This window comes from Tachysurus fulvidraco, chromosome 12 (genome assembly GCF_022655615.1).
Source record: "Tachysurus fulvidraco isolate hzauxx_2018 chromosome 12, HZAU_PFXX_2.0, whole genome shotgun sequence".
Classification (NCBI taxonomy): Eukaryota; Metazoa; Chordata; class Actinopteri; order Siluriformes; family Bagridae; genus Tachysurus; species Tachysurus fulvidraco.
Genome location: NC_062529.1, coordinates 9353216 through 9377088, shown reverse-complemented (window position 1 = coordinate 9377088; position 23873 = coordinate 9353216). Strand labels below are relative to the sequence as shown.

The following is a 23873-nucleotide window of genomic DNA, read 5'->3' as shown; positions in this document are numbered from 1 at the left end:
GAAGATTGTTAGTAACAACTACAAGAACAGTTTCTGTGAAGCGTATCTCTTGGGTTAGATTCCTGGTGGCAGTAGTGGGAATAAAAGAAAGACACTTTGTTTTAAAAACAGCTCATTTATGTATTTAATGAGATAAGAGGAGAAAAGAGGAGTGATACCAATAGGTTCAATCTAGATATGAACCTATTGGTATCACTCCTCTTTTCAGAGATTAAGACTCATGACTAGCACTAAAATGCACCCAACATATTTGAAAGTGATCTGTCATTCTGAAATAATATCCTTTCTTGATACAACACTAAAATTCTCATACCAGCATCAAACCATGATAAAATTCAGATTAATCCCACCCATCATTTAACCTGTTAACCTTGTAATCATCTAAGCTGAATCTTGTTTACCACTTTGGCAATTCTCTGGAAAGCAGTGAGTAATGACCTCCGTTTGCCTGAATTCGGCTCGGCACTTCCTAAACATCTTCAGGAAGCCTTGTGCCTTGTGTTGTAGTTTAACTTCCTGAGAGGGTTTCTCACAGACTGTTATAGCTTACTTCATTTTTTACTATCAGTGGACGCTTTCACAAGATTATTATTATATAGCACTTCAGTTTAATGTGTCCCTTGTGTTTTAGGAATTGCTGTGAAATGGTTTTTGAATACACCTTTAGCCAAGGTGCTGGTTTTCTGTAAGGATTAGTTTCATGGTTTCATTGGACTGTTTCTTCACCAGTCTATTACAGTCCCTTCAGTTTAGACTTTGTGATCAGCGTTTTTTACTTTAACACGTCAATATCTTTCAGTCTTAGTCAAGCTTAATTAATCCTATTTGCCAAGTGTAATAGATTCCTGTAAGGAAGTTTCCAGTCAGGGGAGAAGTAAAAGGAAAGCTTGAATTCAGATGTGTTTGTACTTGTATGTATTGGTCATTTATGTGTATCCAGCTGAACTGGAACCCACTGAGAGGTTCTTTACAGAGTGCCGTGTCTTTACATGCAATTGCGAATCAGCGGCATGGCCATGAACATGTTTGCTCTGCTTGCTTGATTGAGCGCCTGGCAGCTCCTCGCCCCAGGGAGTGTTGACGGACGCCTACAGCTCCACGTGCCAGCCTGCCAGCTGCTCACCGAGTCCCGCCTCTACTAGGCCACCATTGGCTACCACCAGTAATCTAGGATGTGTAATTTAGCCACGGTTGCTCTTTTTGCAGCGATACAATTAAATTCTCCTTATTAGTCTCAAAACATGAATATGTTAGCTTTTCTGCACGTTTGGGCATCTTGTGTAAATGATGAAAGGCTCTCGCCTTGCACCATCATCACAAGGGTGGCTGGAAGCAAAGTCAAGTGGCACGTTAATCGGTCAGCCGGAGGGGGAAAGAGTGGGAGAATTATGCTCCTTCCCGTCAGCTGCTGCTGTGTAGGAGATTTTCAAAAAGAGGAAGAGGAGGAAGAAAAGAAGGCTCAGTCAATGTCAGGATTGATGAGCATTTAGATAAACACAGGCAAGAAAGCACCCAAGGCAGCCACGCCACTATTGATTGCAGCTATGTGGTGGCTCTGAGACTAGAGTTATTTGAATATATAATGGCTGCAAGACAAATATCCTGTGCACTTTTATATGCCTCTGCATTTAAAAAAAGAAAAAAAAAAGAAAGAAAGAGAAAAAATAAGAATGTTTTCACATTCGGCTGATCCCAGCGCTCCCATGAAAGATGACTGACGGTGCCTTTGGTTATTTGCATATCTCTCCCAGAGCAAAAAGGGAAAAAAATATCACAAGCAATGTTGGAACAAAACACTTGATGTTTGGGCCAACTTTTCCTCCACATTGACTGAAAAAATGCTGTCTTTTTTGAAGCGGATGGGGTTCTTCTTGGTGCGAGCCAATATAAATAGCGTTCTGCATGTTTTAGCCTCAGTAAACGATGAGAGTCATTTCAACAATACGCTAGCAGCTTTTGTGATGTGACTAAAGTGTCAGACACGATGCTGCTCAGCGTAGCCTTTCTAATCCAGTTTGCAAAAAGCAAGCTTGTGCAAAAGGAAAAAAGACCAACACGTATCTGTAAAAGGGGAAGATGATTAACTACCCATATGTCCTCAATGACTGACCAACAGCACACCCCCACCCCCATCCCTTCTCTCATCATTTCCCTGTTTACACCAGTATGGCTGCTGTCAGCTCAAGCTGTTAGAACTAGATCGTTTTGATGGCATGTTTATGCTTTGGTTTGGGTGTTGTGTTTGGATGGGGCCGGTGTCAGCACATCGTGTTTTTTTGCTTCTTGCCAGATAAAATAGATGGGTCTTGCTGGAGCTTTCACACACCACCAAAATCATTCTGCATAACTCTGCAAAGTCACTGTAGTGTGTTTTGGGTATATGGATTTCAGACCTGCCAACTTCCACGCATATCACCCATGAGCAACACATTTTAACTTCGGAATATGGTAGAAGTTTTCACTCGAAAATATGCCAAAAAGAATCTATCGATTCCCCGAAGGAAAACAACAGACGAGCCAGTCAACTTTTAGGTGAAAAAATGGCAAAAATTAAAAAAATTCAATTCAAGTTTCAATTCAAGTTTATTTGTATAGCGCTTTTTACAATAGACATTGTCTCAAAGCAGCTTTACAGAACATAAACATAGAGCAGAAGGTAAACATAAGGAATAATAAAAGAAATAACGAATAATAAAAGAAAAAGAATTAACAGAATAAAAAATTCAAGATTATTATTAGATGTATATAGTTCACAATGTGTATGTATTTATTCCCCTATGAGCAAGTCTGAGGTGACTCAGGCAGCAGTCGCAAGGAAAAACTCCCTTAAATTGGTAAAGGAAGAAACCTTGAGAGGAACCGGACATCAAAAAAAAATCAATATATAAAAAAATTAATTGTTAAATAACAATTTTAACTATTTTTATTAAAGGACTATATTTTTGACTACATTTTGTCAAAGGACTATATAAAAAATGACCCGTTACTGTGTTTTTATCTACTATTTCATGTGACGGAGCTGTTTTGTTAAGGAAGCATATGGCAAAATCATATTATTCTCTCATTAATTTGCAGTGTGAAGCTACATGACAAGTTTGGTATTACTGAACACGTGGGTAAGGTGGGAAAACATTGTGCGCAAGGAAGGGCAAAAAAAAAAAAAAAGATGAATTGTTGCCTTTTACAATCAGGTTAAGATGGCATAGAGATCCTCTGTTGTTTTCGAGTCTGAGTAAGATGATGGTCATTTTCCTAATATGGAGCATATGCATAAGTTCTAGCTGGAACCTATGGTGTCTGGAGTGTGTTTCCTGTATATTTAATTTTAACTATGTGCCTAAAAAGAACTTCTTGAAAAACATTGGTCACTTTGGAGAAATGCTACTAGAGGAACAAGTGTGTGCGTGTGTGTCTTGTGACAGAGGAAATCTCTTGAGAGCCTCTTGTCACTGGCTCCTGTTTGTCTGTGAGTGAACATATATGCGCACACAGTCTCACACACACACACACACCAAATAAACAATTCCAGCTGGATTTCAGGAGAAATAAGCCACCAGTTCTGCCTAATCTAGTTCGTGGGAAAAGCACCAGCTCCCATTCCCTTAAAGGCACCATGTACTCGGCATCCAACTCCCCTACGCTGTGTTGTTGTATAGTTTATTTGCGAGCAAACTATTCATACGTCTGTATTGTGTGCTTGTGGGTCTCTGATACAGATCACCCCATCCTTCGGGCCTTCCTTTCATGTAAAGCCCATCTCCACCTCCATGCAGTGTCATTGTTAGGAGGTCAGCTATCGGCTCACACGACATCCACTGATGAGCCACTGACCCAAAGGCCCGCTGTAGCACAGTGCAAGGCATTGTCCAGTTTGTGCATTTGTCCACTCTCCCACCCAGTGTATCACGCACCCTGTCATACCCATTCACTACTGGAGAACACAGCTGTCGCAAAGTTCACTGTGCTCCACAGCCATCTGTACTTGACTAGGAAGTCAGAAGAAGAAGGAATTGGGTTGCAAGTGTACGCGGTTTGTGGACTGGCACTATATATGAATTTGAATGCCTTTTAGAAATTGTCTAAAAATGGTCTCCTGAGCCATAAGTGAAATGAATAATCAGGGAACAAATTAGTACAAAATGTAGGATTGATATAAAAGTATTAGTAATAGCACATCACATGGTAAATGTGTTTCTTAACAAAATAACTAATGCATAAAACTATATAGTAGTGTAACTAATGTGCGCAAACTATATACAGTAGCACCCCCAACCCTCCCACAACTGCAGTATAAGGGGCTATATTGCCTAGATTCATGATGATTTTTTAAAACCTGGATCAGAAAGCATGTGTCAGTTGAATCTCTACAGTATTGTACAGTATAAGCTACACTTATAGTAGAAGCTACATCTTTCAGTGAGAATTGGAGTAAAAACATTTTAGGGACTCACTTACTCCATTAGCTCTCTCCAGGTGCTTAATAGCACCTTCAGCACGTCAGCTTGATCACTGAGCTCCATTGTGCTCGCCTCAAACTCAAACTGGATTACTTAACCCACTGCCATGATGCTATGGTAAGCGGTGAGCTCAATCGCTACATGGTAAAAGTCCAAGCACATTCTCAAAAAAAAAAAAAAGCAGCCTGTGCTTCCCAACCAGCCAGTTAGTAAATGGGGAAATCCCAGTAGAGCTAACCCTCACAGTCCAAACAGACAGAATGATGGAGAGATAAAAGAAGAAATATTGCATATGCACAAAACCTCTGCATTCATCAGTAGCAAATCTTGAGCTGCGTCTGATATTATCTCCCATGCCAGAAAGTGATTTATCACATACTGCCTGACATTGTGGTTTGTTGAGCTCTAGGCTACTTTCTGTAGAGACTGAAAGCGCACATATTAAAGCAGTACAGTTTAAGATTGATTCATGGTCTTTAGCAGCCAGTCTGAATCAACATGTGCATGTTGACTACTGAACAGAAGCTTTAAGGCAGTTTCACACTGCAAATTTCAGCAGGCTTTTTAATTATTGCTTTTTCCATTATACGAGATCCCAGTAAAAGCCGTAGCCAAATTCTATAACGTGTTCTTTATGTCAAATTAGACAACAGAATAAAGAAAATGCAGATAAAGGAAATGACAACACGTGTATACCATCAATCAGTATGATCCAGTCTCATTCAGAAAAGGGGTTGCGTTACCGAAATATTTCAAAGTGAGCTTAAATAATACTGTATTTGTAGCCATCCATGAGCGTCAGATCATCCTCTGCTGGCTTTAGATGAGCATTCGAGCAGAGGTCAGATTTTAGATTTTAATAAAACACCCGACTGCATTAGGTTGGAATTACGCTGACTTGAAAAATCATAGCGTTCAATGTGTACTTTTAAAGAAGAATTTTTTGTTGTTGTTGTTTGTTTGGTTTTGAGCATCACATTTTAAAGCTATATCTAACTTCCACCAAAAATCGTTGAGTGAATCTTTTGTTAATTTTCCTTCAGGATTTCCAAAAACATCCCCACCACCAAAGATGTGGAACCCCTCCTGGAAATAGACGGAGACATCCGCAGCTTTGAAGTATTCCTGTCCTCCCGAACCCCCGTGCTCACGGTTCATGATGTGGAGATGTTTCTACCTTGCACTGTCAATCTGGACCCCAAACTTCGAGAGATAATTGCAGGTGCAGTACACAGCCACCTCACTTATCGGGAGCAATAAAACGCTCATCTTCTAGATCTAAACACCAATTTTAGGCCAGAGAAATGAAGTTTCCTAAGTTATTAACCGTTATTAAGTTTCCGTGCTGTGTTTCAGAGCATCAGTCTCCTTTATGGGGTGTGTCAAGAGCTCAGGCCAGGACTTTAAATAATTCCACTTTTTAGCTATGAGAGCGAAACAAGGGTTCTTTTGTGCTTAGTTCAGGATGTGAAACATCATTCAAAATTGCCTCCATGTTTCAGAGTTACTCGGACTGCTTCTTTCCCCAAGCAGAAACATATGATTACAGCACACAGGAAAAAAGTGTTGTCAGACTTTTTTTGGCACATTGTACTGGTAATCTGCCGAATCTTTTGGGAGGAGACTGTTTGGTCATCACTGTTTGTTGTTTTGAGAACCAACCCACAGAGCCAGGCATCCTTTCTCACAGGACTTACTAAAAATGCTGTACTTCATTTGGCTAAAGTTAACCATGAGTGGGAGTAAATGAATGTGTTTAAACACATGTTGCAATTATAATCCTCTATTAGAAATGATCTCTCTCTCTCTCTCTCTCTCTCTCTCTCTCTCTCTCTCTCTCTCTCTCTCTTTCTCTCAAAAGATGTGCGTGATGCCCGAGAGCAGATGCACCTGGGAGGAGTGAACTATCCCACAATGCCCCTGCAGGAGGCACCGGCAAGGCCGCCCTCAGTGTTTGGCCAGGGTCCTACAGCCTGCTCGCCCCCCAGTTCCTTTCCTGCACAAACTCACAGCAGCTACTTCAGTGGTCTCACTGGCCCACAACATCCCTTCTATAACCGGGTGAGACACACACACACACACCCACAGCCATAGGCCTTACTGACATGGTACTACTGAATAGGCTGAAAAATGATTGTTTGTGGCCATGCTCATAATTTTAGACATTTTATTTAGTTTGTTTTTTTTGCTTTTCTAATATATAGCCCATCCCATCCTGTCCTCATTTGTTCACGGTCTGAACCTTCTCCCTCTTTCTCCTCCACCTTCATAGCCATATTTCCCTCCTCATGTCTATCACGTGCCCCGTCATTATCCCGGCAACCCCCTCCATGCCCCCTCCCGACCTTCCTCCAAACGGGCCTTCCTTAAGGACCACAACTCTGGACTAGTAAGTACATAATTAACCCTTTGAGCCATGTGAGTATTTTGGTGCAGATAAGTGATTGGCTGAGAACACCATTGGCTGCACAGTTTGGTCTTTTTTTAATGTCTCCATTACACTTAATTCAACACACTGGCTACTTTCCAGGCCCTTCGTGAACTCTGATGTATTAGATCATGGACTACTTAAACATGTGCAGTGCCTATGCTGTGTATAACACTGTATAACAACATGGAGTAACAGAGTTTTTTCAGGTTCAAGCACCATTTTTGCATCACTTGATACCAGCATGTATTTAATAACAAACAGAAAAGTGACTTAAAGATTCCATGATGAAACTGTGTGTGTGTCTGTGTGTGTGTGTGTGTGTGTGTGTGTGTGTGTGTGTGTGTGCGCGCGCACTAGTGTGAGTGGTCCACAAATCTAGAACTTTCTCTCCTGGTTCACTTTCACCCCTATTTTTTATCCTCATCATCTTTCTCTTCATCAGGGTGTTATCCGAGAAGATGCCTTCGAAGGTTCCCCCTTCCTCACCTACCCCTTTATGGTACCCATTAAGTGTTACTGTGTGTGGATGTGTGTGTCTCTTTTTTTAATGCATTATAGGCCAAAATTTGGAAGAAAATGCCATTTTAACGGGATAACAAACAGCAACATTTACAGATGAATTAGAAATTGTGCATATTTTCGAAAGTAATTTGTAGTGAAAGCAGTGCCAAGACATGTCTCCTGATAAAATAACTTATTGTCTGCTATACTACACAGTGCTCCACATCTATACATTTGCTCCATGAACTACACTTCAGTCCCTCCAGTAATATTTTGCAGGAGCAATTTTTCTAATTCTTCCAAGGCGTGTCATGTATCACGACACGCACTCAGCCAAAGCCCTCTTAGACGTACTCATGTTCAACTTACATGAATCTATCAGAGAAAGAAATGACATGTGTCTTCATTGGTAGAAGTTTAAAAGAATCCTCTTGTAATTTTACCATTTTAAGCAGCTTTCGGCACAAAAAAGTTGCATCGCAAGCGGCATTTTTTCTGCTCAATCATTTTGTTCATAAACTTCCCAGTGCTTCTAACAGGTGTCTTGATTCCTCTAAGAAAAAAAAAAACTAAACAATTTTGATTCAATTCTGATTTTATTAGAATTTCACTTTTAATGTTTTCATTTGACTCACCACTCATACATACAAAAAGCATAATCGGGGTCTATACTGTTGTATATATCTTTATTTATCTTCTACACCTCTATACTGTAAGTATTTATTACCGCAAGGGACGAGTTCATTTGTAATTCTGAATCCTCTCAAGGTTTCTTCTGCTCATGGAATTGCCACCTCGTATTTACAGCAATATATTTACATCGCCGTAAATAATTTGATATCATTCAAAGCTGCTCTGTGACCTTTCCGTGAATTCGGTGTCCGTGTTTAGATGCACTATGTAAATCAAAATGAATTGAAGTGAATCTGTGGCTAGTTAATGAAAATTAGTTATATCGAGTATCTTGAAGTAGACCTGCAGAAGCTTAGAGAGACGTGATTGGCTATAAAATCACACACACGTAAAATATCTCTACAATAACGGCAGTTGCGTCAACTAGCTATGACTTTAGCGTACCTAACAGGTACTTCAGGTATACTTCAAGCTTAAAAATACAAGCCACACAAAGAACTTGTGTAATCATGTATAAAGTACATATTTAAGCATTCATTCTTTAGTACAGGCATTATAACATTTTTAAAACAAGTTTTAGTAATAAAATCATATTTGTCACATTTCGAAGACTCCATGAAGATAATTAGGAGATAATTGAACAAATCTTTGTAAATGAATACAAAACCTGAGAATGAACTGAACATGAACTGTTATCAGCAAAGCTTTTCTGTATATAAAATGTTACACTCTATTCCACCGACATGCTGGCGTGTTTTAGAAACGCTCTTTCACATTAAATAGATCAACACGTGTTGTGTTGCTTTGTTGGCAAATGATTTTTTTTAAAGATTAGAACACGCTTGCTTCCATACTTTTGGTCTGTAGTGTATGTAAAAGGGAATCGTCTGTGTGGTTGCTCATGCATCATGACCTTGACTTGCTTTTCCATAGTTGCACACTTGTTGCAAGAGGCCATGAAAACGGCTCCACGTTCGTATTCACGTTTCGATCATTCACTTGTGCTTCATCCGGCTTGAGTGCTGTGTTCCAGGCAGTGTAGGTTTATTAGCCTGGTTATCTGACTGTAAGGCTACTAACAGTCCGCAATCCTCCGTGCTTTTGCGCTGGTACTAGCCGCGGTCCTTTCTCATCTATCGTGCTTCAGTGATCACTTTCTACTTCTGTGTGGCTGTTTGCATTGTTCTTCTCGCTTTCTCTTTTTCTTGCTGTTCTCTCTTTGTCTCTTGTGCATGGAATCAGTATTCAGTTGTACAATCAGAGCTCTATATTCAGAGATAAAGCATGACCAGCTGCGATTTTTTTTTTATTGTTGTAATCACTTTCCCTTGGCCGTCATACCAGGGTGGGTTTTTCCTGTTTTGAAAATGCAACGCGAGCAGGGGGCAAATACACATTTCAGCATGTATTCTGCCTCTCTCTCTCTCTCTCTCTCTCTCTCTCTCTCTAACACACACACACAAACACACACACATATATACAGTACCTGCACCCCATTTTACAAATGCTCATGGCTTTGACTGTTTTTTTTTTTTAGCTGAACTGAATCATTTTCCCAAAGACTTGCCATCTCTGGTGGGTTGCTGTTAAAGAGCCGATTTGGATAACTGAAATGTGTGCACACACTTTTATTCTTACTTTATAATAAAGGGTGTGTTTGAGCTTTTGCTATTAATGTTTGATGTTAAAAATGTATCATAGTAATAAAACATGTACTAGACTGTGAAAGCCTTTATGTTGTTGAAACTGTTAATGATGTACGTTTGAGACAATGACAAAATGTTTAATCTGATGAGGATGGAGCACTATGAAACAGTTTAATTCAGTTGGAACTCTACCTTTAAACATCTTATTGTTAAGATATTGTGGGTTTTCTTGTCGCTTGAATGTAAAAATCGCAGTTGTAATTACAAATAAATGATTCACTTTTGTTCATCCTCTTTAACAAATTATAGTACAAGCTTTATTCTCATTCCTGAATCCTCTTCTGTACCTGATGATAATTTAATTAATTCTCCTAATATAACCACTCTTCCCTCCTCCTTTTTCTCCCATCCTTTCCTGGACAGACAAAGTTTCAGCCTCCCAGAGTGAAGCAGGTAAAGTCTCCTACTCATGAGACTTTCTCATTTTTCTTTAATCTCTATCGTTCTTTTGCTTTGGCTGCCTCATTTAGTACTTACTGTAGTGTGCCATTCCTGATACTGTGGATTGTTTAATTCTTACTCGACTACAGCAAGAGTGATTAACCTGACAGCAAAACATGTGCATCCATGTCTGGACAGGGAGGCGTTTCTCATAAAGTACTGTCAGAAGTTCAAGAAAAATTCTTTCTAAGTGTTTGGCAATGTTGTACACTAGGACTTTTATGAAGTGCCTAGAAAAAGGCCACATTTCATGGTTGCAGCTGGACACTGAGCTTTCACTTCTCACACCAGTGACCTTTAACATAAATCTTATTCCTCATTCAGGCTTGCTGGGACAGTTCTAGTTACTGTCCCCAGATAACCAGCTTTCATTATCTGTTCCCAGAACAATGTTAGCAGCCAGGCTTGGACACACTTTCACTCTTATTTTCAAGGTGCATCAGCAGCTCATGAGCTTTGTTTTTGTCTTAAATTGAACCCCCTGATTTTAATTTAGGACCGAAAAGAACTGAAACGTTTAGACCGTTCCTGACAAAAAGCATTATACGATCTAGCATAAAGCCTAAACTGCATTGTTCTTCATACTGAAGTCCAGAGTGCTGGGTTTTAAACATGTGATGGTAAATCCTCTCAGGAGCAGTTTTCTTGCCAATGTCTTTTTTTTTTTTTTTTTTTTTTTTCTTTTTTCCCCCCAAATGTGCTTACTCTGGACTAACACTTCAGAGTGCTGTTGGTGAACGTAACTGAAGTAAAAATCGCCTGTTTCTTGATTAATCATTCATGGAATGTCTTGCATTATCAGCACCAACCCATTATATGCACTTGGCATCTCTCATCTCTTTGGCTACCCGAGACAAGAAGCGTGTACAGGAAGACGAAGCCGGTTTGATCTAGCTGATGATTCTGGCACCAGTCTTAACCGTACAGAGGCCATTAAGAATATATAGTTAGTGGGCCCAGCTGAAGCTGAAATGAAATTTGGCATCATGCTAAACAAAACACTTTCATCATTATGTAACTTTTTAATTTGTTTAATTCTCTGTAGAGAAAGGAGGCTATATACTTTCTCTAGGTTTACTTAAATTATTTTTTAAGAGATATCGTTTTTTATAAGGTAGTGTCAGAAATCTCAGATTCTTCATTTAACATCTAATCTCTAAAAGGTATTCTAGACAGATTTGAAATGAAGGTGGACTTTCAGATTTGACACAACCCAAAGTCTGATTAGACACATTTGACCCAGAGGTGTTAGATACAGTATTTATACATTCCCTGTCGATGAAGGGGAAGCTTAAAGAGATGATAGCAATTTGGTTTGATGCCTGTAAACATCAGAGACTTTATTTGGTCAGCATGTCACCGTTTTTAATGAGAGGCACTCGAATTTGAGCATTTGATTTGATTCATGATGACTTATATTGATGCTATAAATGCCTGCTTCACCATAAGGAACTGCAGTGTCGGCATTCATTCCAACCCTACATGCATCCACCTGATTCCACTAATGAGCACTCAAACACACAAGTTAATTAGGTGGAGTGGTGTATCGTTGGACCAGATAAACATTGCATCTCTCGATGTAGCCAGTCGAGCATGTGGGTCATAAATACACAAGCATTTGTTTTACAGTATCATTCTTCACTTGTTCACTCACCGGCGAGTTTTATTCCTAACGAACTCGCTGCTTTGGCCCGATGGCCTTATTCACTGAACCCACTGCTACACTGGCATTAACTTCTTTATCACTGGTGCACTGCATGTGCTACCACATGTAATGCATGGATGCATGAATAAATAGCAATATTAGGGCTATGCATATAACTTCCTGTGTGTGTGTGTGTGTGTGTGTGTGTGTGTGTGTGTAGGACTCTGATTCTACACTACCCCCTGGGCTTCTTAGCTCTCTTAGCACAGACGGTGTATGTGAAAGACTGCGACAAATCGAAGGCCTGGACCTTAACATGATGGAGCAGTACATCATTACAATCAAAAAGGTATGATCTGATTACAAAACACACTTCAGGATGTCTTAATTTCTTGACCATTGCCTAAAATGCCACCAAAGTCAAATTAGGTTACAGCACTAAAATGCTGCTTGTCTGCAAATAAGACCCAGTGATGCCAGTGACTTAGGAGCATTGGTTTATTTTCTCACAACAGCTCAACACTTAAAATAAAGACGTGAACATCGCAGGCACTTAAACAGAATTAAATGTCTGAATCACTAGTCCACGGAGGAAGCAATCACAATGAGCTAAAAAAGAGATCTATTTACTGATGCTAGGATTAATGCTGTGTTTAATTTAATTTAACACACATTTCACAGCAACCTGTCCTAATGTATGTCATAACAGATATAATCATGCTGTTTGTAAAAGGATTCTGAGACAAAATGGGAAAAGCCCTGCACAGTTTTTATTCAGAAGCTGTACATTAGGAAACTCCTACACCAAATTACGTAATAGTTCAGCCAGTGGAAATGTGGGCCAGTTCCTTAAAAATTATCTCTAAACATGTACCAACACCTTGTCAGTGAATAATTGGTGTGAGAGGTTTTAACATTCCTTTAACTGACATAAATAAACACATCATTGCACAATCAGGGGAAAAAACAACACCACCCAACACGGTGCTGTCACCCATCATCGGCTTACATCACTTGTTTTATCTGCTTTGAGAGAGAACACGAGATAGGAGAGGCTGCTGAGCAAACACTCAGAATGTTCAGCGATTCTAGTGTAGGTGAGAACAGGAATGAACTTGGATCACATACCGTTAAATGTAACTCTAAATAAATCAAAAGGCTAATGTGCTGTTCAACAAATTAGCAAATTGCTGTCATTTAAGTAAAATAACACACTTCAGACTATGTTGTTATATGAAGAGTAATCGATGCCAGGGTGAATTATTCCTCTGCTTCAAGTCAGGGCATATCACACCACCCCTATGTGGATAGTTTTTTTTTATAACCGCACAGTCCATCATGTGTTATTCCTTAATTATTTGGTCATGACCAGCTTTATCATCAACCCCAGTGTATACAGATTTTATCGGCTTGTTTTCCTGCGATCACCATCTGAGAGTTGGCGATGACATGACTAATGCCTTCAGACCTTCATTATCCAAGCTAACAGCTGTGCAGCAACAGCTACTGAAAGATCTCTATTGTAGTACAGACGTGAGCACTCGGGCAGCCAGAATGTGCTAACATGCACCAAACACAAGCTCTCCTCTTGTATTCCTGAAGACCATGCAGATCCAAACAATACGATAAAACCACACCGAACAGCTTTAGAATCAGATAAAGGTTAACATCGTGCATGCTTGCATTCCCAGGCAAATGTGAACGGTCGTGTCCTGTGCCAGTGTCACTTGGAGGAGCTGAAGAAGGAGATGAACATGAATTTTGGGGACTGGCATCTCTTCAAAGCAATGGTAAGGCATTAACTAACAGGTTTGTTCAGGTTTGATGATAGAAAAGCAAAGTTTCTCTTTTAATTTCTCCTGTTACTTCTCCTGACTTGTCCCCACACTCGCTGCCTGATGGGGGCTTTTTAACCAATCCGTCTTTCGATAAAACATCCGGCACAGGGTTGCAATCAGGAAAACATGTAGCGTGTGTTGATCAGATCTCCATTTGTGCTACCACAAACGAATGTTGTGTTGCCAACAAACAGGCAGCCATCTGGTCCAAGATGGCAGCTCTCAGAATGAACGAAGGTTATTGTCAGTGGGAGCTCAGCATCCACTCGAAGATCTGAATAGCTTGACTTTTTTTACAAAAAAGTAGCATTTATCAAGTTCTAAATCATGTCTGTAGGAAATGGGAAGGGAACAGGACAGCTATGTAAGCCATACATTATCCAGAAAGATGTACAGACACACTGAATGTCTATAGTCACTGCCTATTAAGGTTAAATCTCTTCATCCATATCCTTCCTTCTTGGGGCTGTAATGTTATATGTATTTGGACAGAATTTTTGCAGTGTCTGTATTTTGTAACAGAGGTAAGGCAGTTGCTTTAAGTGAGTAAAAGACCTTGTGCTCCCTTCGTAGCATGATAGGCTTCGTTTTTATCTTGTTAACAGAAAGAGGTTAATACGAGGGAAAAAGAGGTTAATACGCGAGCGGCTGTTCATGGCTCTATAGCTGTTTTATAATGGCTATATACACTTAACTATGTGTCGCGCTTTAATTAAAAAAGTCCTGATTCAGCTTAATCAAATCTAGCAGTCCAGTGATGAAACATTCTTAGCCTTCATATAGTCTGCCTCCTGTCATGTTTTCTTTAACTAATGCTCAGGTGAATGATTGTGGTCTTGTTTGTAACTGTTCTGTTCCCCAGGTGCTAGAGCAGCGGCAGGTGGAGAGCCAGCTGCTACAGGAGGAGTGTGCAAGTGTTCGTGAACAGGGCAGCAGTGCAATGGTTCAGCCTGAACCTTCTCCTGTCTGTACTGCAGCAGCCCCCCACAGCGGTCTACAGTACAGCCTAAACCTCAGCTTCGAGGAGCTCAGCACTGCCGGACTGGAGGAGCCCGTCAGACCCCCCAGCAACCACTGGATGGTGGGTGCAAAGATACAAACTCTATTCTGAGCAAGTCAACAATCACATGCTATCCTTTCCTTCACATGCCATCCATCCATCCATCCATCCATCCATCCAACCATCCATCCATCCATCCATCCATTTATGCATTTTATCCCCACACTACTTCCATACTAGCAAGTTGCTTAAATTGTAGTTTATTTCTTAAGTTATTGTGCAACTTCTCCCTGTTCCCCGGTTTCCTATCCAAGTCCAGAGACATACGTTGTAGGCTGTTCGGCATCCCTGCGTTGACTTGTGTGTGAATGGGTGCGTGTGTGCACGCGTGTTTGTGGCTTGCGATGGATTGCCACCATGTCCAGGGTGTCTGTTTCCCCTGAGAACCTGTGTAGGATAAGCGGTACAGAAAATAGATGGATGGATGCCAAATGCTAGGCTTCATAATAAATTTGGTTGCAGATTAACAAAGCAAGCTAACTATATTAGCTACATACACTTGCCAAAGACATTAAAATCAAAGCTACTTCCTTCCGAGATTTTTTTCTTCATAATGTTTCATACTTATATAGAGGAGTCGTGTATATATGACATGATAAGATGAAACCACAGTTCTAGGTTTTTCTTGCATGTAGAAACAAAAGCTGTGAATGAGGAATTGAAAAAAATGTTGGACTGCATGGGTCAAAACATACTAGTAATCTGGGGAATTAAGATAGTGGTTGCTTTAACACTTTATCACAGCATGCTTAATTTGTATAGAATTGAGTAATTCTCAATTCAAATGTCGGTTGTTGTGCCATCGCTGAACTCGCAGCCCTGTGTCGAACGCTCGCTTGTCACTTTGTCGTTCCTTAATGTGAATGAAGGGTTAGAAAGTATTAACAACTTTAAATGTGTTGTACAGTGTTACGGATTAAACAGTTATTAACACAAATGGAATGTGATCTTCTCCTTGTCTCCTTGATATTTGTTAGCACATGCATAATGTGTGTTTTTCTAAGTAAATTTAATTATAGGAAGAGGGAAACAAAAATGGCCAAACGCTCGCTCTGTCTGTCGTAAACAGATTACTGAAGACCAAAAGGAGGCTGATGCAATCTGCAAGCTTCTAAAGTGCAACTTTGTGGTAAAGTCAGTTAGCTGACATCTTGAGAACAAAGGTGCTAGCACTGTCAGTCGCACACGCTAGCTTTAATAAGGCAAGGCAGGCTTTTTGGCTCCATCTATAAGATAAGACGTGTACCTTATCCATGCAAGTGAGACCTGACTATTCACATAACACCATGTTTATATATAGATAAGTATTTAAACGGTCACTGCACAAATACATGTCTATAATCCTAAACACATGCTCATAGTCTAAATCTATTAATATGTAGCTTAGGTTCACTGGTCTGGCTGTGTTGCTCTATAGTTATAAATATACAAACATCCACCTTCGCAACTCTGTTAGTACACACTTTCAGAGAAACATACATATTCACCACAGCAGCTTTCTTGTCTAACAAAGAACAGACGGCAGCTTCTGCTTTTTAGTAGTTTATCAGTAGAGTGGAAATAGCCTGTGGTTTACTGAGTGACAAACGGAGTGTTCTCTGACCTGAATGAGCAAAGGAAGTGAAGAGCTGGACTGCTGCACATCACACACCACACACACACACACACACACATTTAATGCAGGGCTACATGTGAAAGGCTGTTCATGACACATTCAGTTGGCTATTTCTGCTCACACACAAACTTGTCACTCCACATTTACCAAGAGCATCTCTCTGCAACGTCTAAAACTGTTTATTACGGTGCCTGGTCCTTGAATTTATCCACATTTTTAGTTTTACAACCTGGAACTGAAATGGATTGACCTGCTATAGTGATACTAATCCATAATTGCTAAGTTATTTACAAATAAAAAACATAAAATGCGATTGCATAAGTATTCGTCTTGCGCTGTGAAATCACAGAACATTTGCCCTCAAACGGAACATAATTAGCTGCTTGGAGTGCACCAGTGTGTAATAGTTGAAAGTTTGTTAAAGAACATGCCTAAGCATCATGAAGACCAAGGAGCTATCAGACCAAATCCAGGACAAACTTCTAGAAATGTATTAGTTTGCATCTGTAAAATGGTCGTCCCACTGAGCACTATTAAATCCGTTGTTAAAACCTGGAAGCTTCTTGGTGTCCATCCAGCAAAAATCGGTGACTGTTTAAGGAGCACATTAGTCAGAAAAGCAACCTAATGGTAACTCTCAGCACAATGCTCCCACCATCATGCTTCACTATGAAGTTGGTGTTCTCGGGATGATTTATTTTTCATTATTTTATTTTTATTTTGGCAAATAGAATTTTGTTTGGCTTGCCACATGTCTATAAAGGCCAGCTTTGTCTAGTGTCTGGGCTAATGGCTTCTCCCAACTGAGCCATGGATCTCTCCAGCTCCTTCAGACTTACCTCTTGGTTTCAGTATAGAGGTAAGCTGATGACTATCATCTGTAGAAAAAGACAAAAAACACTCCAACTATATTTTGAATCTGTGGAAAACAGTGACACGTTTTGGTAGAATGCATTTGTGAGTTCCTCAGTCAAAGGAAGTAAATCTGAATTAATTACCCTCTAGATTCTTAAAGGGAAGAATTTGTTGTTGTCTAACCGTTGTAATTGGCTGATATCTGATTGTGTGCATAGTACAAACCCCACCACCGAAAACAAGCAGAACTCAAATTACTGCAATGTTGGAAAATTGAATGAATAAAAGAACACCCGATGAAACAATAACAGCTTCTGATACAGTACAGAGAATCTTAGCTCCAGCTTTGGGGACTTGCTAGCCTACATAGTTTGGGGTTTTCCCTCAGCATACCTCATTAAGCACTTAATAATTAGCTAAATGGCTACATTGAGCTTCTCTGCAATTGGGAAATCTTCGAGATCTGTTGGACAGGGTTATCAGAGCACTGCAGTAATTAACCTCTGATTCAATATAGTTCAATGATTGTGTTTACCAGCTGCCCTCAGACTAACATACTACCAGAAAAAATAAATTCAGATTATTTTGGTTTACTTGCATTCCTTTACAACGTTCACAAACCCTTGGTTTGTCCCTCCAGGTCGTGACTCACAGGACTTCCAGCATGTCCAGTCTGAATTCTCAGGAGTCATCCAATGACATTAGTAAATTGACTGACAGGCAGCAAGCAGAGTACCATAATGCCTACCAGGATTACATCTCTCACATGTCCCAGCTAGAGGTAAGTGGATCTGGGGCTGAGAGAATAGAAGACAAGGCCAAGGAATGCGAGCAGGAAGGCCGCAAAACCTTCAAGAGAAACTCTAATGCAGGAGAGAATGTGATGGATTACTCCACTACCCAGGACTGTGGTCTTCTCCATCCGATCACAGAGGAGGAGGATGAGAAACCAGAACGTAAACCCTCCGTGAGCCGCACCAAAGGTCCAGGACCACGCTACCACAGCGTACCCAATGAAGAGGATGAGGAGGAGTGTGTGCCTGAGGAGACTGATGTCACACCCCTTCTCTGGGAAGAGCAGCAAAACGGGGTGCAGGAAAAGAGCTTTGTTTCTGCCGGGATAGACAAAAAAGAGTCATCTGACTCAGGCATGAGGTCGAGCGGCAGCTCCTCTAATCATTCGCTACAGGACGAGGAGAGTGAGGAGGCTCAGGAAGAGGATGAGAAGTCAAAAGAGGAAGACCTTGTGACTACAATACGCATGTCCATCTGCTCAGAAGCGATGTCTGATGCCAGCAGCCCTGAGGAGAACTGGGCCACCTCACACACACACACGCAGGCCGTCACAAACCTGAACCAGGCAGCCAGCAGCAACTCACCCATCAGCAACAACAATAACGGAGATGAGCGCAGCCTCATAATTTCTCCAGGATCGAGCACTGGCACTAGAGCTCTGCTTAACCACAATCTCCTCACAGTGCGAATGAAGAGCACGAACACCACACAGGACGAGGGCAATGAAGAACGAGAGAGTGTGCTATAAAGAGCACAATGTTTATTTTTAAATGAACTGAATTCAAAGAGAGTTCAAGGAGATGGTACAAAGAGAGTTTTGTCCTGCTTCTCGTTTATGATTAATGTGCAATTATGCAGAGTGGACGTGTTGAGTAGCTAAATGTACGTATTTAATTTAAGATTTTCATGTAATAACAACCATGTGGTCAATAGGGTGCTATGAAACAATGCAATCATAAAATCATTTAGGTCTGTAACTCTCGTAGGCTGTATTACAACTAGGACCGTGTTCTGCTATGTGTGAAATTGTGTCGAATTTACATTAGATCAGTGACCAAAAAAGTAGAGGTGGGTTATTAGTTAACTGTTACAATAGTAAAGAGGAAAATGCGTGTGTTGTATGTAAGACAACTTCAAAAATGTAGCATTTATGTAGATGCTTTGTGTATTATTTATGAATCAGTTGTGAAGCTGTTACTGCATGTTAGTGTAAGCTTAAAGGATTCTATGAAAATCTTGTGTGCTGTTTGAAGTGTGATGAGTAGTTCCTCAAAATGTATGACCGTCTTTCAGGAAGTAATAAACAATGCATTTCAAACTCGTCTGTTTCTGGTCTTTAATACTATTCAAGAGCACATACATTAGCATTGTGTATGTGTTACAGAAACCAAGTGCAAATTGTCGTGTTCACACAATAACTAATATGAAATCCTCTCACTCTGAAAAGTCCATCAGGATGAAGTTTACGATTATTGCAGACAGAAATGCTGTGATATTGCATTTTAACTGAATAGGAGGCATCCATAGCTCCCTTGAATCAGCATTGGCCAGTAATTAACAGTCATATTTGTGTTTCCTGTTCTCTATAATTATGCCGTGAACACCATTATTATTATTATTATTATTGGGCATAAATAAGCATGAGCTTTGTAAACTTTGTGGATGTAACTTGTGTCGATCGAAGTGACCAAACACACACACAATATTCTAATAGCCTGCATGTTAATGTATTTAATTACAGGTTCTCTAATTTGGAGCATGGATCATTATTTAATCATCACAGGAACTGGTATTTAAATAGAGTGGATCACTTGAGTGGATAGAGAGCTTGAGTCCAGTTGCATTGTTTTCTATTACTACAGGGTGAATATGAATCTGCCAGTAGGTGGCACACTCTTCATAATTTCAACCACTCTTCAGTTTACAAAAAAGTACATGTATGCCCGTTATAATGACTTGGACTCAGACTGGCTAAGAATGAGCGCAGTTTTACATCCTCTGGGCTCTTGTCTTTTAGAGAGATGCGCTCTATTTTTGGCCTCTAATAAGTCTGTTAAACAAAAAATTATTTTTTTTTTTCCAAAAATTAATTTATGCTAATAAGAGTTTTGTAGTGCTACAAATGTAACACAGACTTACATTTGTAGTGTTAAGTCTTTGTGATATTGTTAATAAGGTCCTGAATTATGTTACATGTAGTCTAGGCTTATATATAATATTAATATTCATTATAAATAAGGAGTCAGGAAAGGTTTAACTCTAGAACTAAACATAAAAGCCTTTTTTTGTACCCAAGTCTAAGCTGTGTCCTAAACAATGGCACACCACACCATCATAGACACCAATGTAAACCTAGTGTATCATGTACGAGAACCTACAGAATAGCCCGAGTTATTATTGTATTATTCTGGCATACTTGGTGTTTTAGTAGACTATGATTAATGTTTAATAGTCTTAAATAAAGCCAGAACCGGATAGTGAGAAGGGGGAAGCGTTTCAAAATGTCAGACAACATGGAAGAAAAACAGAAGTCTATAGGTGACCTAAAAAATATATAAATAAAAAAGACCTTTTACTACAAACTGCACCATGCCTTGTTACTCAAGTGGCCATGAAGCTAAACTTTTAAAGAAAAATGTGTAACAGGGTAGGGTGGTATACCTGCAAAAGGTGTACATTGAGGACTTTTTTTTTTTATGGGCCTAAAAGTTACACTAATTAATTATATATAGGCGTAGAACATAAAATAATACAGGCAAAGGTACCGTTTAGGGCCCATTTTTCGGACCGTATACACCAACAGTGGGCCAGTGTCCTCCCCCCATAACTAAACCAATTCAGACAATTATAACAAGTTCTTGTTTTGTTTGTACTTGACATAGTGAACACATAGGTTCAGGTGGACTAAATATACACTTACAGCATGAACAGCTGTCCGGCACCTGCCACCAACATAGTGCTGCTTAAATATAGCAAGCCTATAGATTACAATAGACATGTCGGTTCAAATAAAGCATTTGATTTATTTTTTTATATAAAAAAAAGGTACGATTTACAATTACTTTTATAAAAAGTTTCAGCATAATTAAATACAGCATGACACTTTGCAGCGTGGTAATTCCAGCGTCTGCAACTATACAGGATATATAACTCAAGAGTCCACGAGGTTTCACGCTCATGTCAGATTGGCCGTCCAGTCCTTCACGTGCCCAAAGAATGACGGGGAGAAAGAAAAACAGACAAAACTTTGTACAGTAACTGAAGCACACAGGCTTCTATTCACACCGTCTTCACCAAAACAGCCCCAATCTCTCGTTTAAGAGGTGAGATTTCTTCTTCTTCCATTCCTGTTGTTTGTCCCCTCCCGTTGTAGGAATATAGTGCTTCTTCGTCTTTAAAGGGGAGGAAAAAAAAACCCAAAAACAAAAAGACTAAACGAGTCTTTAGATAAATAAAATCAATGTCCGAACTGAGAAACACATCACATACATTGTCCTCTTCGTTCAGGAGGAGTAATAAAAAGATCCAGGCGAGAACAGAAATGGAGAGCTGGGGGGAGAAAAGGTCGATTCCCAAAGTCCTGTGTGTTCACGTCTTAAGCAAACACCTGCAAGAGATTGAGCGAGACAGAGAGAGACACAGAGAGAAAAAGAAAGACACAGAACGAGAGAGAGAGAGAGAGAGAGAGAGAGAGAGAGAGAGAGAGAGAGAGAGAGAGAGAGAGAGAGAGAGACATTAAGTACAGAGCAAACAGGCCGGAGATCCGGACAGACTGGCGCCAGGGAGGAAGCCGCAGCTCCAGCATTTAACCAAACACTCCGAGTGAGAGGCGCAAAACGCTGCGGACCAGATGGAGCTGCTCTAACTACGGCCAGAGGAAACACTCCTGCTGACTACTGATAGGACACAGGGATGTAATTAAATCCGGATCCATCCTTATGTCCAACATGAGCATCTCAATATAAAAGCTGTCCAATGAACGCTACAGACGCTGATCCGACCTAGAATTAAAAAGCCTATTGATCTTCAATACGATGTCCAATCAGATTACTAGTTAGCGTTAAATGGCCACATGCACGAATATTTTTGATACAAACTGATATTTAATGCCTATGAATAATCAAACTGTCCGGACATTGGATGTATAAAAAACCACAGCACTTTTGATGTATACAAAATTTATGGTTATGTACTTACGTGTCTGATCGGACAGACTATCTACACATTAACTAATTCATCAATCAATGCATTACATTTGCAAATTACAAATAATACCATTTATTTCACCGCCATCGTTTAATCAGAGCAGTAAGAATCATGACAGAAGAAAAAGAAATAAGACTTATTTACCTGGTTAACGGTAAAGTGTCCGACTGTCCTCTGTGATCAAGTCTGACTGAAACTCCGGCGTCTACAACAAGGAACAGAGACGAGACACTTTAAGCTGTTAATCAGATTCGTGCTTCCTGGACCGGTTTTAAAACATAAATCATATATAATCATGTATACACGTGAGCACATAGCATGCACGGTCGAAACTATGGCACGATGCGTCTAAACCAAACGGTTTGTAATCTATAAAGTGAAATATCGTCTCTGTGTGTCCTCGTGCACGGTGTAAGTAGTAGTGCACGCGATCGCGCACGTTGACGTCCAGCGTGTTTACCTGTAAGGACAGGATCCTGATATCTGTGTTGATGGTGGTGAGAGGTGTTCTGGATGAACCCTGGGCGGAACGGGGGTGATGGAGAGTGCTGATAGCGGAATGGGAGTCGAGAGCGATCTGCAGATCCAGGATGTAATCGATGACATGCTGCAAGATCTCCATTTTGCTCACGTGCTTGTTCTGCGGGATGCTGGGCACGAGCTCTTTCAGCTTGGAGTAGCAGTCGTTCATGTTGTACAGCAAACTGAGAGGATCGTCCGCGGTGGTCTTGCTCCGAGACACTCCGAGGCTTTGCTCCGTCACGCCGTTTTTCCTCAAAGACCTCACTGGACTTATAGCTTTCATGCTGAAGTTTTTTTGTAAGAAATTCTCGATGATTTAAAGATAATGCCTTTATTATTATTATTATTATTATTATTATTATTGTTTAGATAATTACTATTCGTCGTAACTGTGCTGGCGGCGGTGTGGATGCAAACGCACTGGATTAACAAGCTGTCATCGCTGAATATATACCCAGCTGGGTGGGTTTTGACGCGACGTTGTATCCCTCACTGATTGGCCCGATGACTCGCTCTTCCTCCACGCCATTGGCTCGTGACGCGAACGCACAAGCCCCGCCCATCTTTCCCCCGTTCTTTTTAACCAGTGAGCGCGCGCGAGCTGCTGCTGACTGCCTTCAGCTTTCAGAGTTAATTCCGCAATTCAGTGTACCTGTTTCTGATCAAGAGAATTACTCACTCCAGTCAAGAGACTGCTTCGACGTCGAGGTGTCGTTTTTTTGTTATTCGAGTCACTTCAAGACACAGAACTAACAAAAACCACACACTTTGAACAGGATCCCAATTATCCTGTGGCTAGTTATAAAGTGTAAACAATCCTGATCACTGCAATATAGATTTCTTTTTGATTAATGAATCAGTGTAGTGTCTTATGACTTCCCAATGTGAAGGCTGTAATATTATACAATAAAATGTGCATGTGTTTTAGGTGTTGTCTGTAATGCTCATGGGAGGTATAACAGGTTTTTATAATCACACCCTCCAGTGCCACCCATATGAGGATGAGGTTCCTCTTTGACTCTGGTTCCTCTAAAGGTTCCTTCCTTTACCATTAAAGGGAGTTTTTCCTCCCCACATTCACCTGAGTCACCCCAGACTTGCTCGTTGGAGATAAACACAAACACATTTAAATATCTCTAATATTAATCTTAAATCTTCGTATTATATT

The 23873-nt window shown here is 40.3% G+C and overlaps 2 protein-coding genes across 6 annotated transcripts in view; one reads left to right on the top strand and one right to left on the bottom strand.

Annotated features, from left to right (window-relative positions):
• kidins220a (kinase D-interacting substrate 220a) overlaps positions 1-19295 on the top strand; it is a 48846-nt gene extending 29551 nt beyond the window's left edge. For 2 of the 5 annotated variants that reach the window (XM_027172222.2, XM_027172223.2), the window contains exons 23-31: positions 5501-5679; positions 6319-6518; positions 6730-6846; positions 7331-7387; positions 10092-10121; positions 12035-12163; positions 13506-13604; positions 14515-14733; positions 17823-19295. In XM_027172222.2, coding sequence (XP_027028023.2) covers positions 5501-5679; positions 6319-6518; positions 6730-6846; positions 7331-7387; positions 10092-10121; positions 12035-12163; positions 13506-13604; positions 14515-14733; positions 17823-18725 — 1933 coding nt within the window. In that variant the 3' untranslated portion in view covers positions 18726-19295. Of the gene's footprint in view, positions 1-5500; positions 5680-6318; positions 6519-6729; positions 6847-7330; positions 7388-9559; positions 9637-10091; positions 10122-12034; positions 12164-13505; positions 13605-14514; positions 14734-17822 lie in introns of those variants that run through there. The other 3 variants (XM_027172224.2, XR_007144519.1, XM_027172225.2) reach the window with 3 other exon arrangements.
• Positions 19296-20980: 1685 nt separating this feature from the next.
• id2a (inhibitor of DNA binding 2a) lies at positions 20981-23137 on the bottom strand. Its single transcript, XM_027172226.2, has 3 exons — positions 22644-23137; positions 22328-22388; positions 20981-21584 (listed from the first exon to the last, which is right to left on the bottom strand). Exons 1-2 carry the CDS (start codon positions 22986-22988, stop codon positions 22332-22334), a joined length of 402 nt encoding a protein of 133 aa, XP_027028027.1. The 5' UTR covers positions 22989-23137; the 3' UTR covers positions 20981-21584; positions 22328-22331.
• Between the last annotated feature and the right edge of the window lie 736 nt (positions 23138-23873).

What these genes read in the sequence shown, in the direction of transcription:
- id2a (XM_027172226.2), bottom strand. Translation starts at nt 22,988, where the DNA reads ATGAAAGCTATAAGTCCAGTGAGGTCTTTGAGGAAAAACGGCGTGACG. An exon ending in TCAGGATCCTGTCCTTACAG is followed by an intron (nt 22,389 to 22,643) that starts GTAAACACGCTG and finishes TCCTTGTTGTAG; the next exon opens with ACGCCGGAGTTTCAGTCAGA.